The 17,637-nt window shown below is 43.7% G+C and overlaps 1 protein-coding gene across 1 annotated transcript in view; it reads left to right on the plus strand.

The window, feature by feature from the left end:
- Positions 1 to 17,637, plus strand: part of HCFC2 (host cell factor C2) — a 78,678-nt gene that overhangs the window by 1,833 nt on the left and 59,208 nt on the right. Inside the window, exons 2-4 of the mRNA XM_088454344.1 lie at positions 3,101 to 3,249; positions 7,124 to 7,284; positions 9,795 to 10,003. Coding sequence (XP_088310470.1) covers positions 3,101 to 3,249; positions 7,124 to 7,284; positions 9,795 to 10,003 — 519 coding nt within the window. The remainder of the gene's footprint in view (positions 1 to 3,100; positions 3,250 to 7,123; positions 7,285 to 9,794; positions 10,004 to 17,637) is intronic.

Below are 17,637 nucleotides of genomic sequence, written 5' to 3' on the forward strand. Positions count from 1 at the left end.
CACCAGTAGTAGCCACCCCCTCCCCCGTTGTGCCCCCAGTAGTGCAGACACGTTAAAAAAAAAAAAAAAACACTTACCTGAATCCACGCTCCGGCTCCTGACACCGCTCCCGCCACCGCCACATGTCAGTCCTCCTGGGCTGGCGCACTCAGCATTATGGGAGAGACATCATGACATCTCTCCCATTACCCACTGCATGAGCCGGAAGGCGGAGCTCATGAGTGAGCTCCAGCCCGCCTCTTGCAGTGGGCGCTGCAGCAGTCAGTGAGAGAATGTCTGACTCTCATTGGCTGCTGATTCACACACACACATCGCTGCCGCTCTGCGGTGATGTGTGTGCAGCAGCCAATGAGAGTCTGTCTGACTCTCATTGGCTGCTGGTAAACACACACATTGCTTCCGCGCTGGTGGCGATGTGTGTGTTAGCACAGCCTGAACCCGCCTCCCACCCTCCTCCTGGCGCTATTAGGTAAGCGCTCAGGGGGAGGGAAGGGGCTCGGCTGTGCAGCACAGGACCGGAGCTGGGAAGCATAGCGCCGGTCCTCTGTAAATGTGTAGCGCTGACCGCACACACTGTGGTAGGCGTTACACTGCCTAACTATGGCGGGCCATGGCCGGCGGCGCCCCCCCCACACCGCCTGTCGTACGGCGCCCAGGGCACGTACCCCGCTAGCCCTGCCCTAGTTACGCCACTGTTCATCCCATACACCAACAAGAAATCCTAATTCACAGATTACAATATTTTTTTTTGTAGGAATTGGCAATCAGTGAATCTCATCATGCATTGATAACTTTATTTCTACAAAAACATCGGTAAAATATAGAAGTGACCCGATTGATTAATAATGTGTGGACCTCTTAACTCAAGGGTTTGTAACCTTTTAAGTCACACCTGTTAAAGTTAAAATCAAAATACTTCTGTATTCTGTGATTGGGTGTGACATGATACAGAAGGAGATTAGGGGAACAATGATAATGAGAGATGAGATTAATGACATGAAGATAGTGCTAGACATGCCCATCACCATAGAGCACAGGTTCTCAAACTTAGGGCCTGATTCAGGGCCGCTCGCTCTGACAGAGCGCTCGCTCTGAATCAGGGCCTGGCTTTTTTTTTTTTGGAGCTGCCTCTTGGACACTCGCATTGCTGTGGGTGACCATCAACAGCTATAGCATCGACCCGGTTGCGAGCGCTCAGCGCTTGCGACCGGGTCTGAATCAGGCCCTTAGTCCTCTGGAGCCCAAACGGTGCATGTTTTTGAGGTCTCCTCACAGATTTACAAGTGAAATAAGTATCTCCACCTGTGGATTTTTTAAAATGTGTTGTGAGTAATGAATACATCTGTGCATCCGCTGGGTGACCTGAAAATGTGACCTACGTGGGGTCCTGAGGACAGAGTTTGAGAACCACTGCCACAGAGTATATCTCCTTAGATTGCCATGAGTGCACACCCTAGTGAAATGTGCTGCACATGATAATGCAACTGAGCAGTCATACGTTGGTAAAGTTTGTTACAAGCTGTTATATATACTTATATAGTAGGGGTATACAACATGTGGCCTCCAGCTTCTGTGGAACTACACATCTTAGCATGCCCTGCCATAGTTACACTATTAAGGCAAGCTAAAGCAGGGCATGCTGGGATGTGTAGTTCCACAGCATCATGAGGACCGAATGTTAAATACCCCTGACTTATAGTATCCCCACCTGAGTATATATTTATATAAAGGTACACACTAGTGTCTATAGAGGTCTTTAGTTTGGTATACACATGCGTTTGACATGATCAGAGGAAAAATTTCCTTCTCTGTTATTTGTATTGCAACCAAACTATGATATTCTGCTTGTGAGCTCTCATCAGGTAGTTTTAAATAAACTGTTCCTCTATTGCTTACATATTTGGCATTGAACTTTGAATCAACGGTCATATATTACAATACTAGCATTTCACCCTTTGCTGATGATGATTTACCCTTGAGTTCCATGCTGTTAGGACATTGGGCACTATTGCTTGCTAAACTAGTCATTTGCGCAATCTTTGTCATTAAAACTCTTATCAATTACACTTCAACCATCACCAGTCTTTTAAAGCCACTGTTGTCTCCTCTGGCAGCCATGACAGCCATAATAATTAATAATCAGGGAAGATTAGTATATTTTTTACATGATCCTGACCATGCTGTGATGTTATTTGTTAAGATAAGGCATGATGTACATCTGTGGAAGCCCTTGCTTTCAGTATGCTTGGTGTCTCTATTTTTTCACGCATTTTATTATTATCCTTTACGTATAAAGTGCTGACATATTACATAATGCTGTATATTGAGCAGTTTATGATACAAGGTCATCTAGAGTGCCATGGTTTCAGGGCATCTAATACATTAATTGAGTAACATGAAATCACTCATTTAGTGTTTTTACATTCCCGTTGCCCCCATTCAGAATTCGTACCTGCAATGTCTGCTGGTCCTTGTCAGAAATGGGGTGGCTGTGGGCTGTGGTTACATAATATATAACAAATTATGCTAGCAGACAGATTTCTACACTTTAATATACAGTTTATAGCCATCTTATCAGTCTGCTATGTAAGTATTTATATACGTACAGAATATATTTATAATAATTTATCTGTACTAATATTATAAGAACATTGTGTCTGTTCCAAATTGTCGCAAAAACTACTTATCCAATTATCATGGAAAAAACAAATTTATTGACCATCAATGCAAGAGATGGGTGTGGCACGCAGCTGGTAAGGGGTGGGGGAATTAGGTGCTTTGGGCCTGCATTCACTTGAGTAGGATAGGCGACATAGCAGTCTGCGCACATGGCACACAGTGACATTGGTGGGTGAAGGCACTGATGCCATCACTGTATAGCGCTACTGGTCACATGGGCCCCTATTCAAAGCAATACAACTAGAACACCTTAAATAAAAAATATAATGTTGGCAGAAGCAATTTCATCGAGGACGAAAAAGTGGGCAACAGCTAGTTATTTTTCTCACCTTTCACTTGAAATCTTGCCTTTTTTTTACTGCACAAACATCTGTTATTTTAACATCCATGTAAATAATATTTTTATTTGTTTTCTTACTAGTAACAAATCAGTGGTTTCTCCCAGCGGTGAGAGGAGACATTCCGCCAGGTTGTGCTGCTCATGGATTTGTATGTGATGGGACAAGGGTCCTGGTTTTCGGAGGAATGATAGAATATGGAAGATATAGCAATGACTTGTATGAGTTGCAGGTACAGTATATAAAGTTGCCCATAGCCAACAAATGTCTCTTCCATGCCTTTAGACAGCATTTGATCAGCTAATAGGCTGATCAGGCTAGAGTTTCAGGATTTGGGAGGTGTGGGGGGGTGGAGTTGCAGCATCAGTGTCAGACAGGTGAGCCCTTTTGCGTGAGGTCACCACCCTCTACCCTATTGTGTCACTGACCGAGTAATCTATCCCAATTTTAAAGTAGCAAGGAACTGGGCGCATCTTGAGTCACTCCGATCAGCCAATAATACCCCAACGCTGTCCGCATGTAGAGCAGTTGGGAGGAGCCTACTGGAATATATATAAGTTGCAAAGAGCATAGGACCACAGAGCTTTAATGTTAGTAAATCGGTATTCATAGTACTTGAAGTCCTGTGCTGCAGTGGTTTTGAGGGCAGGTGTTTTGTAGGCTACCATTAGGGGGAATTGGTATCTACATAAAAGTACATTATACTAAGTGGGGACTGGTACTAATATGTAGTGCATTATTTTGGTGTTTATATTCCACTTGGGGGGGGGGGGGGGTGTTCTGATAGTAATGGTGCCATGCCACCTGTGGTATTTTATTAGCTTGGGGCTTTTACCACTATACTATGCCAAAGATCTGAGTTATTCTGTATGGAACTTCATGAGGAAAACATAGATTTATAGACTGAGTATTGTGTATATCTTACCTATAATAACAATATGACATGATATATATGGTGGTCTCTGAAATGTATTGTGTGTGCGTATGTATATATAATATATTCTCTGGAATTCTCTCTGTATTTTATAGTGCTCAATGCAGTGGTCGAAGTGGGAATTTTGAAGTGGGGGTATGGAAATTTATTGAGTGTGCGCGCCTATGCTGCGCGAAAAAAAAAGGTGTGGCTACATGCCATGAGGGGCGTGACTATGTGTTATGAGGCGTGTGGCATGCATCCATCTCTCACCCTTTGCACCTCCCACTACCTCCTTCCCCAATCCAGCATGATGAGAGTAATCTACAGTATCCTAATGAGGACTGGTAGACCCAGAGCTTCAGAAAGGAAGATCCAGGAATGCAAAACAGTGCAGGTTATAATCGTATACCTGCTATACCCTCAGCAGGAGAATGAGACTGGTCAGAAGAGCTAACAATCTAGCCTTGTGAGGATAAGCTACAGAGACATCAGTGGGACTAGTAGATAAAGAGCTGAGGAAAGAGAGATGCAGGAATATAAACAGTGCTGAGGGGGGTATACAATTTAGCTTTACCCACAGCAATGCATGTTCCACACTGCATTTGAAAATTAGGTTCTTAAGTTGCATATCCACTACGCGACTAGGGAAAGACAGTACGATTACATCGTAATTGTACCGTCATTCCCCTTCCCCTGTAGTGCCTACACTGATTGGTCGTTCAGTGCAGGCACCCTCCCTCATCCCTGAACATGCCCAATCTGTCGTTATCGGCAGATTGACCGGCATGTTCAGCCGATGATTGATGTCGGAAATGACCAGCGGGAGCGCAGTATTACGATGTTGTAATTGTGCAATCGATCATTAATATCGCGTAGTGGATACGTGGCTTCAGGAGCTTGCAATCTAGTTTAATGATTTGCTAGGAGTGAGATACAGAGTAATTCAGGGAGACTGACAGACACAGAGCTGGAGAAAGGTAATGCAAATACAGATGAGAAGAGTGTTAATCACGTGTTAGCTATACCCTCAATTGAGAATCCAATTGAGCTGAAGAGCTTGCAATTTAGCTTAATGAGAACAAGTTATCAGACTATAGGGGCACTGTAACATCCAGAGTTGGGGGGAGAGGAGATCCAGGAATGAAAAACAGGAAAGGAGTATAATAATTAATTACACATCATTTATATCCTCAGCAGAAGAATGAGAGTGTGAGGTGCCTGGGAGAACAGTTACCTGGAGCTCTCTTGGAGGAATACGTATAGTCTCTTTGCTGTTAGGCTCCCCCGGGATGTTTCATGGCTAAGGCGGGTCCGTCACCCACTTGTAGGTTGTGGTCCAGGCAGAGCCTGATTAAGGGGTGTCACAAAGGGCCCCCATGGACCTATAGGAAATGTTCTGATTCGACAATCAAGTGGCTGCATTGCTGCCATCAACTGGCTGAACTTTACTCTATGTGAGGAAGTTTTCACTCTCTCCCCTCCTGGCCAAGACTCTGCACCATTTCCTACATGAAGCCCCGCCCTCTTCCATCTGTGAAGCCATGCCCCCTTCCACCCACGAAACCCCGCCCCTTTCATTCATGCTCTACCGTATGTCTGGAGTTTTCTTTTCCAAGTCTCCAGTGTCCACCCAGACCCAGTCGGTGTGAGGAATTCGCAGAGCTTTGGATGGAGGGGGAGATCAGCATGCACACCAGGCCGTACTGTCACAGTCACTGGGGCAAGCAAAAAAAAAACAGTCTCAACAGGTGCCCCAGTGCCTGCAAGCCACACCAGCTATTCCTGTTGCACTTTCACTCAAGTCGGACTGTCTGTCAGAGAGGGAGGACCACGGAGCCTCCCCAGTCACTCTAGCTGCTGCAGGTGCATGAAGGCAGGGAGGAGGAAGTGACCGGCCCCTAGCTGCTGTGGAAGGAGGGAGGGAACTGTGCTGCTGCCGCCTGGCCCATAAACAGTGTCAGGGTAGCGGACGGAGGCCACTCTATCCGCACTCAGCTCAGCCGCTCATGGAATTTGAGAAAAAAAAATGTTCAGTGGCAGTGCATGAAGTGCTGGTATACCATACTGTTGTATACTGGCTCACTTTGAGCACTGACTCAATGTATTGTATGGCTGTCCCTGAAATGCTTTCTATATTGTATATCAGTCTCTGGAATGCTCTCCATTGTATATCTGTTTCTGAATGTTCACTTTATTGTATGGTGGTTATTAATATGCTCTGCACATTGCATGATTTTCTCTAGAATGTTCTCTGTATTGCATGTCAGTCTCTGGAAATCTATCGAAAATGATCTCTGTATTATAGCTGTCTCTGAAATGCTTTCTGTATTGTATAGTGGTCTCTGGAATGCTCTCTATTGCATAGCATTTTCTGGAATGATCTCTGTATTGTTTGATCATTAATAAACTCTTAATTGCATAGTGGTCTCTGGAATTCTCTTTGTATTGTATGTTCATCTCTAGAATGCTCTCTGCATTGTACATTGCCTTCTGGGGGATGCTGTCTATATTGGGTCATTCCATGTCAAGTGGACCAGTTGTGGAGATCATCCTCACCTGCTGCTTGTGCATTGTGGAGTTGGTGACGTTGCACTCACACACTTTGAGAGCCATAGTTTTGCTACTACAGTGTATTGCATCTTGTGACCTAAAATTTATCTCAAATTTAGTCTGGCATATATACCAACCTTCGTGTAAAATTTTATCACAATTGGAGTTGGTTAGGGGGTGTTCCTGATCCACTTCATATGAATGACCCTATAGTATATCTATCTGTGGAATGCTCCCTGTTCCAATAATATTGTTGACTCCGAATGTAAATATTGGTGGTGGTGATGGTATGATATGCGTATATTAACCTACTGCGACTGGAAAATTTAATCTCTGGCCCTTTGGGTATTACCTATGTTACTGTTATGCTACTATATTCTTGTTTCATTTAGATAATATAAAGTATCATACAGACAAATTAGTAAATTTGAATACATCACGGCATAGTTTTTCATGTGTTTAAAGAATAATCTTTAGAATTGGAGATTCTCTTTGAGTTTGCATTGTCATTCATGTTCTGCTGTAGTAACTGAATGTCTTGCCAGATTTGGGCTCTCTTCCTGCTCATTCACTAAACTGCTATCTGAATGGGCTTTGTTCTTACTATAGTAATGTAGTGCAATTTATTTTTTGATTTTAGGCAAGTCGTTGGCTGTGGAAGAAGCTAAAGCCACAACCTTCAGCCAATGGATCCCTACCTTGTCCTCGACTTGGCCACAGTTTTTCTCTTCTTGGCAATAAGTGTTATTTGTTTGGTGGCCTGGCCAATGAGAGCGAAGACACAAACAACAATATTCCCAGGTACAATTACAGATGTGATGAACATTGCTGTTGACAGGCAGAATAGATTTCATGAATATTTTTTAGACCAGGAATAAAAATATCCTTGGTGCTTAAATGGGAAATACACACAAATGAATGTCCCGTTTGTCAATGTAAAATAATGCATAATAGTTTGGGTTATCAGATGATGCTTTCTATACCTGTTTATGTGTATTATCTTTAACGACCATGTAATTACTGTGCTAGATATTTTGATTAGACCCCTCTGTGTCCCCTTCTTAGACCTGGGACATTTTTATTTTGTTCAGTGGAATTCTATGCATTATTTATCGAAAATAACCAACAATACAAAAATAAAATGATTCATATGGTTTTATAAACAAGTGTTAGACGCTTGTAAAACACTAAATTTGGCAATGAAATTGTGTGTCCGTTCCATGTAATTCTGGCTATGTTGCTTTAGGAATTTAATTAAATGAGCTGGTCGCATAGGTGTATGCACGCGGGTTGTCGATTGTGCACAGGCACAACCTTATGTCGGGCACCCCCTCCTTGCCTAATGCTAGCCTACACGTTATAAAAAAGTGGCACTGGATGACTATTGCCTGCTGCACAATTTCGATAGTATAGTGCAGCAGGCACACTGCAGCTAGGGGTCGGAAATAAGCTGGGCAATCAGTCCCGGCTGCACCTTTCTGATTATGCATTCACCAGCCCCGGCACGGAAGTGCACAGACAGACACGCCTATGGGTGGGGAAGATGCTTCTCGCCCTACAATCATATGTGCAGACCGTGCAGGATCCTAGCTGCCTTTTCCCATGGATCTGCTGCTGAGAAGCAATGTGACTCGTGTGTGATATTGTCTAACTCCAAGAATGCTGGAAATAGGCAGTGAGGGCACAAAGAGTTTTGCTTCTCCAACTTCTAGCAGGCATTAGCTGCAGCCTGAGATGATTACTCAATCTCTGACTGAGTCTGTAGTACCACACACACATGGCTGTCACTGAGGAGTGTGAATGTCACCCTCCTTGGGCTTTTCACTATCTCCAATAATAAAAAAGAAAAAAAGGTGAATAGTACATGATATGAAAATATTAATATAATATAAATGACAAAAATAGTAGAATAAAACTTCAAATCCATTACCCTCAGTCCCCACATTTATATAATTCTAAACACTCTTACCCATGACCCCAGTACCTTCGGACATATTGTACTCTGTCATATCTATAAGATTAATATGCTCTGCATCTTGAATAGAAAAGACATCCATATATCTTATAAATAAAGTAATTCACATACAATAGATTTTCAAGCATACAGCTAGTACTGCCTAAGATGGTTACCTCACTACTACTAGCTGTGTATCAACTGCGTGATGCAGTTTATAGGCCGGCGGACTAAATGCTGCCAGCCTATATCCAGACAGGAGAAACCCGACGGACTTAAGATAGGCGTGGAAATGTCGACGCCTATCTTAATCCCGACGCCGGAGCGCGGAAGGACACCAGCCCAAAAGAGGTAAGTCTGGGGCATCCTTAGCCACCTAACCCCAGGTTTTGGGTGGGGAAGGTTACGGTTAGACACCCCTAGGGGGGAGGGTTAGGGTTAGACACCCCTAGGGGGGAGGGTTAGGGTTAGACACCCCCAGCGGTAGGTTATGGTTAGGTTTAGGGTGCCGGAAGGGGGGGTTAGGTTTAGGGGGGGGACTTAGGGTTAGGCATCACCCTGGGAGTTTTAGGGTTAGGCACCCCTGAGGGAGGGTTGGGGGGAGGGGAGGCGGGCATCAGGATCTCTTCTCCAATCCTGTATTGTGCTACTTGTGTGTCCAATAGAGGTGTTTATCTTGTTTCATGTGGTCTTTTCGTATGTTGTATTTTCTGGGGTATTTCATATTTACATGTATTATTATGAACTTTGGTAGAAATGAGATGAAGCACCTATTATGTTGCTGAAAAATTAAGTACAGTAGTTATAGACACGCTCCCTGGGAGGCACTAGACATGCCCCTCAGGCTGTGCACTCCGTAATGAAATGTATTGCGCATGCCTATGGCTGTTTGTGTGGGCTAAAGATCATGGACACTTATGTTTATGTGACCACTCAGAGCTATGGTGTCAGAACTGTTACTATTTGTTACAAAAACATTTTTTCAGGACCACAGTGAGTATGATCCTGCCGGTATATAGCACAATCACACATTCCTCCATACTTAGCCATCTTCTGGGCAGGTCTAACATATTGATAACTACAAAGGTACATTTAGAAAATAAACTGTACAGTTTTAACATGTTTTTTTGTTTTAATTTCTCTTTATTAAGGAACTGGACATTAAATAAATAATAAACTGTAACAAATTAAGGAGTAGAAAAGAAACTAAAAATACAGATGTTATATTTAATGTTTATATATGTGTTCTCATATTTTGAATGTGAGTTTGTGTAAAGGTAACAGGTATATAATACTGGCTTGTATAGAAGTTAGTTGTGTTGAAATTATTTTGTATTTCATTTTTCTCAAATGCTAGATACCTGAATGATTTCTATGAGCTTGATTTGCGGCCAGGGAGTGGAGTCATAGGTTGGAATATACCACAGACCAAAGGTATCCCTCCTTCCCCACGGGAGTCCCACTCAGCAGTGGTCTACAGCAGAAAGGATCGTGGAAAATCAAAGCTTTATATCTTTGGCGGAATGTCTGGGTGTCGACTTGGTGACCTTTGGGAACTAGATATCGGTGAGCTATGGAAATACTTTTACCATTGTGATGTAGTTTATTAGTCTGTACAAAAGACAGATTAAGCATATTGATAATGGAAAGAAATGTTTGTGTTGGATTTGCAGCTTTTTTGTCCCTTTAAGACTTAGGCCCGTATTCAATTTGAGCCGAGCTGCGATACTTTTTTGCCTCCCGGACTTTTCACCTACATCGCATGTTTGGCAGGCTGAAATGTATCGTGCGCGTGCCTGCACATCGCTGTATTAAATTTGAAAGTAGACAAAATCGGGACCCAACAAAACTTAAACAAGCGGAAAGTACTGTCAGATTTGGGGAAATCAGCCTGACACCCCCCAAAAGATGCTCTGACATGGGGGTTAGGTATGGTACCCCCCGATATGGCTTGCTGAAAGTATTTGGTGTTTTTAAACTGGCTCAATAGCTCCTAAATAGCATTTTTGTATAAGTGGTGCAGAATAGTATCCTGGAGGTTTTTTTGCAGAAAATAACTTATCCCAGCAAATTTGGGGTACTTGAAAATGGGGGCCAGCATATTTTAAAGTTGCTAAAGTTAATTTGAAAAATTTGTGAAAAATACACCTGCCGCAAGCCCCTGCAATGATAAAAACACTTGGGGCATACTTGGGGACCCCCCAGAGGCAAGCTCGCTAGTTTTTAACTTTGTCCCCCCCAATTTTTTTTTTTCGCCCCCAAATTCAAAGTGATTTTTTTGGGGTGTCCTTAAGTGTTTTTTTTTTTATTTTTTCTTTAACACAGTTTACCTTTGGGGGACTGTCTGAAGGCTGCACTGGGGCTCCCGCAACGTTGCACCCCAAAACCCCAATTCTGCACTTTTTTTCCGCCTGGTATTCATAGGCGACTATTACATTGCATTGACTTTCCGCCTAGGCAGAAAGTCCTTCAAATTGAATATGGAGTAAAATCAAAACAGGTGAAAATGATGTCATTGGCGAAAAGTTTTCGCCCAAAACACGCGAAAACGGCTTTTCACTACAAATTGAATACGGCCCTTAGCTGGTCTCCAGTAGAGCTACAATCAGTGGTGAGAAATGCTGGTAATGGCGTAAGAGTGGATTGTCATTCTTATTATATGATCATATAGCTGTTGTACAAAATGTAATTGTCTTTGGCATATTTTGACATCAGAATTTGCTAAAGGTATCATAACTGTATTATAGAACTAGTCAAGGGACACGACAAATTCACAATGTCAACATTTCCGTTAGGGTTAGGTACAGAATTACAGCAAAAAGCAGTATGTCGACACGGTCAATGTTGACATTATGAACTTGTTGAATGTGAACTAAATATACCACACCTTGATTTTCACCATTATTATTATGAACCAGATCCTATTTATAACTGCATGGCTAGAGGGTGGTGTTGGCTGTTACCACGATTCTGCATGATATTATATATTTTTTAATATATAATGCACTTATACATTGTAGGGGACTGCTTGCATATCAGTATAAATGCACTATATGAATAAAAAAAATTACACAAAATATAACAAGTCAGCACTTGCCATTATCAATCTGAACATATCTAACACAATAGCAATATGAGATATTGGATCATAGTTTTATTCAAATGTTTCAGCTCTTAACCTAACAAAATCAAGGTTCCAATTTTTATTTGCAAGACACTAAATTCACCTCTATGCTTTTATAACCAATCTAAAGTAATTTAAAGGTGCAGTTCATAGACAAGTTGATGGTGGTGGAAAATGCTGTCTGTCAGGCTTTGTTCCTGATTATCCAATAAATGCTCAATTGGGTCCAGATAAATTATGTACACAATTTTATTTTTTTAAATTGTAAGGGAAGAAAATTATACTACTACTTTATAATGTGTAATACATCTTTAATATACATAATTTAATGTGGTTAACAACTAACTTGGGGGCACAGACTGTTAAAGGTTCATATGTAGCATTCCAGCTAGGCTGTTTTAGCGGGGCAAAAAGCACCCTGCCCTCCAGAAGGAGGGCAAAAAAGCGCCCTGCCCTCACAGCCTGCGGGTGCCGTCTTCACCCACGGGTCGCAGTGTCCCGTGAGTGGGGAAATGTGCGGTGACCTGGTCACCGCCGCAGAATAGACGCCGGGCGCATCGCCCGGCATCTATTCTCCCTGTCTGCAGCGCTTGGGGGCTGCCCGGCGTGTCCGTAAGTGCCGGGCACGCCCCCAAGAGTGATGAAAGGGGGACGCGGCTTATAGACACGCCCCCTTTTCAGTGGCTACGCCCCCTTTTCGGGCGTGCCGGCTCTGGCGTCCTGCCTGCCGCCGGAGCTAGAGTGAGCACTAATATGTAGGAACATTATATAAATGTGAACAATGTCTTAGACAGCTACAGTATTTTATGCTCAAATTAACTGCTTATATAGATAATATACAAATAATTCACCAGCGCTTCAAAAAAATAGTCAGCAAATCTTATACAGCAGTGGTCTCTAACACTCTTCTAAGTTGACAAATACATAACAAATAAGTATAGTCCTTGCGCCAAAAGGTCAGGGTATAAGTGTTTATACCAAAGTCACTTCATTAACTGTTCCACCTATCAATGTGCCATTTCCAAGGATAAAAGTGAACAGTTCTTGCTTGATTCTCTTTTGATCTTTTCTTATTAAGGGATGGCACACCCAAATCACTCCAGTGGATATAGGAAGTATATAAAAGAGAAAAGCATAAAACTCCACATAGTGAAATACTGTATAACAATTGTATTTCTTCTTTAATATCTGTAAGCTTTAAAAAGATAATGACAATCCACCATCCAATAGCATATAAGACTGTGTAGTTGGGGTGTAGTTTCCAAACATCCAAAAAAAGCATATCCTGGATACCCTGAGGAAGACTCTATAAACACTGAGTTGAAAAGCGTTGGTGTGTGTAGACTGTACCGTGGTGGGACGTTTCCAGACTGCCAGCTTGTCCATTAGTCGATCCCAGGAGACTTTGTGGGATATTCCAGCTGTTTGGAAATTACACCCCAACTACACTGTACACAGCTTTACATGTTATTGGATGCCACGGCAATATCCCGGGCCAGAGAAGCTTGGTGTAAAAAGGGTATAGATCCCCAGTGACAGAGTCCTCGCAGTCACCAGTGTCCATAAGTACCCATTATCTATCGCATTCAGATGCGTACTAAGGGCCTGATTCAGACCCACTCGCAAGCGGCTGTCCGCTCGCAAGTGGGTCGATGTTGTGCACTGCGCATGCGCACGACGACGGGAGCTCCGTCGTGCGCATGCGCCAGACGCGACGAGCGAAGGACTTTCCTTCGCTCGTTGTGTCTGCTCAAAGGGGGCGTGCTGTCGATGTTGATTGACAGCACGCCACCTTTGGTGAGCGTGCCGGGGGCGTGCCTCCCTGACGGGGGCGTTCCCAAGGGAACGCCTACCGTCTGAAGCCGGCCCACTGACATCACTAGTGATGTCAGTGGGAGTGATTTTGGCTCTGATAGAGCCAAAATCACTCCGGGCCTTGCGGTTGAAAAACTCAACCGCAGGCTCCGGCTCGCAGTGGCGATGGTCGCGATGGTCAAGACCATCGCGGCCATCAAACTGCACGCTCGTATAGGCTGTGGGTGGTGACCCACAGCTATACGAGCGTCCAGGAGGACGCTCCATAATTATGGAGGGCGGCCCTCATTCAGAGCGTGCGCTCTGCTCAGAGCGTACGGCTCTGAATGAGGGCCTAAGTCACAAAGTCCGTGGCCTGCTAAAAGAGGCTGTTTGGTGTGATTTGGGGATAGGCGTATGTGGACACATCTGTAGTAAAATTATCCTCTTTGGTTTTTGCGCACAGTGGGGCTCATGCAGAGTTGGACGTAAACATATTTTGCAGCTTAGTCCCATAAAATTAATCTCTTCACATTGCGCATATGAACCAAATTGCATTTACCGGTAACACTTTTATCTTTGTGCGAAGGGGACCGAGACAGGGATGGGAACGGGCATGTAGACATTGTAATCGCTAGTGGGTGCTTAACCCGACTCAAATTGAAAACTGATGAGGAAAATGACGGCCACATAGGATTAGCTGAATGCTTCTAAATACTTCCCCAATTATTAGAATCTAATAATAATGCTGATGCACTTTATTTGCAGAATTAGAATTAAATGAGTGATTTGTTAGCAGTAATAAAACATGTTTCTTAGCCAGTTTGTAAAGGGAAAGGCTACTGACTATGGCCCTCATTCAGAGCCGTTCGCTATTTGCGTTCGCTCGTTCAAAAACAAGGGGTGGCTATGCAAATGATCCGTTCGCACATTGCAGTCTGTTCCCACCTCTAAGTCTGAACGAACGAGCAAAACATACGCTCGTTTATTTGATAAAAACGCCCCCTGGCCGCTCGCACCATACGTCATGTCCGCTAGTTATTAGATTAATCGAGTACATCGAACAGGATATGAACTGCTCGCTATTCTTGTGGTTGGTTTTTTCAACCGCTATTTTGCGAGCAGTTCTGAGTTAAAATAACCCAGTGACGTGGTCATTGACGATGCTGTATTAATTATGCACACCCATAAAACGCCCGTTTTGACCTTTAAGCACGCCTGCGATCGGATCTCCACTCCCCGTTTTCAAGCACCTTCCCCTGTTACCACCCACATACGCCTCTTTCTGTCACTCAAAATAGCAGGCACTCGCTATATTGCGTACAAATGATTTTCGGCCGCACTGACTGGTTCGCGCATGCGTACTAAAAACCGTACGCATGCGCAGATGTGCGAACATCGCTCGGAACGAGCGTACTGCCACTAGCGAGCGGCTCTGAATGAGGGCCAATGTTTATGTACTCGTACTTAAATTTTTTTTTTTCATGTCCGATTTTTATTTTAAATGCCCTCTACGACGTTATTAGCTATGAATTACACTGTCTGGTCATGTAATGCATGTGCATTGTGTGCTGATTTTTAAAGCATTGCATACTATGACTGAGAAGCTGTTTTCTCCTGTTGTCAGATGGAGTAAGAAGACTCATTTTGCTAGGCATGCTGAGCCATGCACATCTCGCGTTTGACGGCAGCTCTGCATGGGTAGTAAAGTTTTTCTTTTTACATTTGTGATCAGATGCATCTTTCATCCGTATCAACATGATCCCCAGTGAGTTCACCTGGTTAGAAAAACGCCAGTATGTCAGAACCATTTTCTGGGCATACTCTAGTGAGCCTCTGCGAAATTATCCACAGCTGCAGAGACCTTGGCATCTTAGGAGAGTTACTTTGTTTTAGACTGCATAGGCTTGCTCACAAGTACGATATGCGACCGATGTTCACGCTTCTGTACATGAGTGGCAGAAGTCAGAGCGGGCATCTCAGTGTACAAGACGCCAGCTGAGCCATTTGCATATATTTGTGAATCCGTTGTGCACTGAATCGAAGTTGTGACGGGATTTGCATACATCTCTGAATCAGGCCCATAGAGTGCATAAAGTTAGTTGTGTCACAGTGTATGAGTAGGAGGGGCCACCAAGGAGGATGAAGGTGCTCCATATTCCTGCTGCTGAACTATAGTGCTCACGAGCGAAACTATCCTCTACTGTATGTGGCATCTGGGTATTTCCCCATAGTGCTCTACAGAGAGCACATGTTGCTGTGACTGATACTGCTGCGGCAGCACAGACTGCTGATAGGACTACCCACGGGAGTGCAGGGGCAAAATGTTGGGGATGGAAACAGTATGAATGGCCGGCGGACGGGATACCAACGGTCAAAAGACCGACAGCGGTGTCCCGATCTGCAATATCCTGACGGGCCGATAAGTACACCTCCCCTCCCCCTTTACCCCCCCTAACCCTCCTGCGGTGGTGCCTAACCCTAACCTGCCCCCGGTTTTGCCTAACCCTAACCTCCCCCCGATGGTGCCTAACCACCCACAATTCCCGCACCCTAATCCTAACCCTCCCAGGGTGGTGACTAACCTCCCCCTGGTGATCCCTAACCCTACCCCCCCTCCCTTTCCACAGCCTAACCCTAATCCCACGCGGTCTGTGCCTAACCCACCCCGGTAGGTCCCTAAACCTAAACCCCCCCCCCATCCCTAGACTAACTCTACGCTAACCCGAATACTTACCTTCAGGATGCCAGCAATCGGGATGTGGACGTCGGTATCTTGAACTCTTCGGCATGAAGGCGTCGGCACTCTGACCGGCGTTGGGATTCCAGCATCTGTACATTGACATCCTGGATCCCGTCCGCCGGCATCATGACTACATTCCGTTGAGGACTGGGGGGAATCATGTGCATTAGTGACCATGCCATGTACCTACTATAGTGGCCATATTTACAGCAGATTTCAGGCCAGGGACAGGTGTGTGTCTATACATGTCAGTGCTGAGCGATCAAAGGTATTGGTCAAGGGTGGCCACAGATCACGTCCACGGGGCTGAGGTAAGATGGCATCATTCAAAACCCACTGCGCTTGCTCCGGCTTACCTGCAGTCAGCCTTCATACCAGCCACTCCTCCTTCCTTCTGTTTTGGCCGCTCCTCTTTCGCTCATCAGAGTAGATAGGCACTGAAAAACAGCGCTGCCAGCATGATTAGTACTATCGCTCGCCAATGGTAAAAAAAAAAAAGTGAAAAAGAACTTTAACTCCAAAATGGCGGAATGTTTTCTAGAAGCCATTTTTTGAGACATTAGACAAAAGTGTCACTATGCAATGTTTTGTTATGCAGGGAATACTTCTCAGTATCTGCATAACGGTGGGTTTCGTTCTGATCGAAATGAAATAGTACACACTTGACCAATATGAGTGAGTACAAATGAACACACTTTATTTATGAGAAACAAACAAACAACATACAAAGTATACAGTATACTCAACTTTTGTCTATGTATTCAGATGACACCGGTAATTCATCATCAGCAACATAAGATGTACTTCATCTTCTTCTCTCTGGGGAGCCCATCGTTTATTCAATAACACCCAGATAATCAATATACATTGGCAGCACTCTACTGCAGTCTCAGATCTACCATGAGCTAATGGGTACTTTGTCTACCTCTGGTTTATATACCCTAGTCTGGGGTGTTGGCTTTCCGGATATTAAGCCCATATTAATTACATACAGTGCTAGGTATCAAGCACTCATTGGTCCAGCATAGCATTGACCAAACTTATCTCTCTTGCACTTGCTCCATAAGCACTAAGATATTACCAGACAAAGACATACATTAATGACGTATCCTAATGTATGGAGATGAACTGTTTCAAAGCTCCTTTGTGTAGAGTCTGGACATCACTGTTAATTACCCATAATGCTTAGCATCTCTACACAGTTTATGATGGAATGTGGCTATCTACTGATAAGAACATAGAAGCTATGAATGGCTCATTATACTTATAGTTGCAATAGAAATGACAGGTAGAGCTAGGCCTCAATGTTTATGGCTTATTTGACCCCAAAAGGTCATTTGACCATTCTATGGAAAAACAGCAACTGTATTAAGACAATCTCATTTCAAACCTCAAGAGGCCTAGCAAGGGGTATATGTGTTTGTAACTTATATGCCTATGTAGAAATTAACTATTTCACCACTGGTAACAGTATCCCACTATGTTAATCACCTTGGGTGGTTTGTTTACAGTTTTTCTAATTACATTTTGTATATTTGT

Source organism: Taudactylus pleione, unplaced genomic scaffold (assembly GCF_031769625.1).
Source record: "Taudactylus pleione unplaced genomic scaffold, aTauple2 ptg000040l, whole genome shotgun sequence".
Lineage (NCBI taxonomy): Eukaryota > Metazoa > Chordata > Amphibia > Anura > Myobatrachidae > Taudactylus > Taudactylus pleione.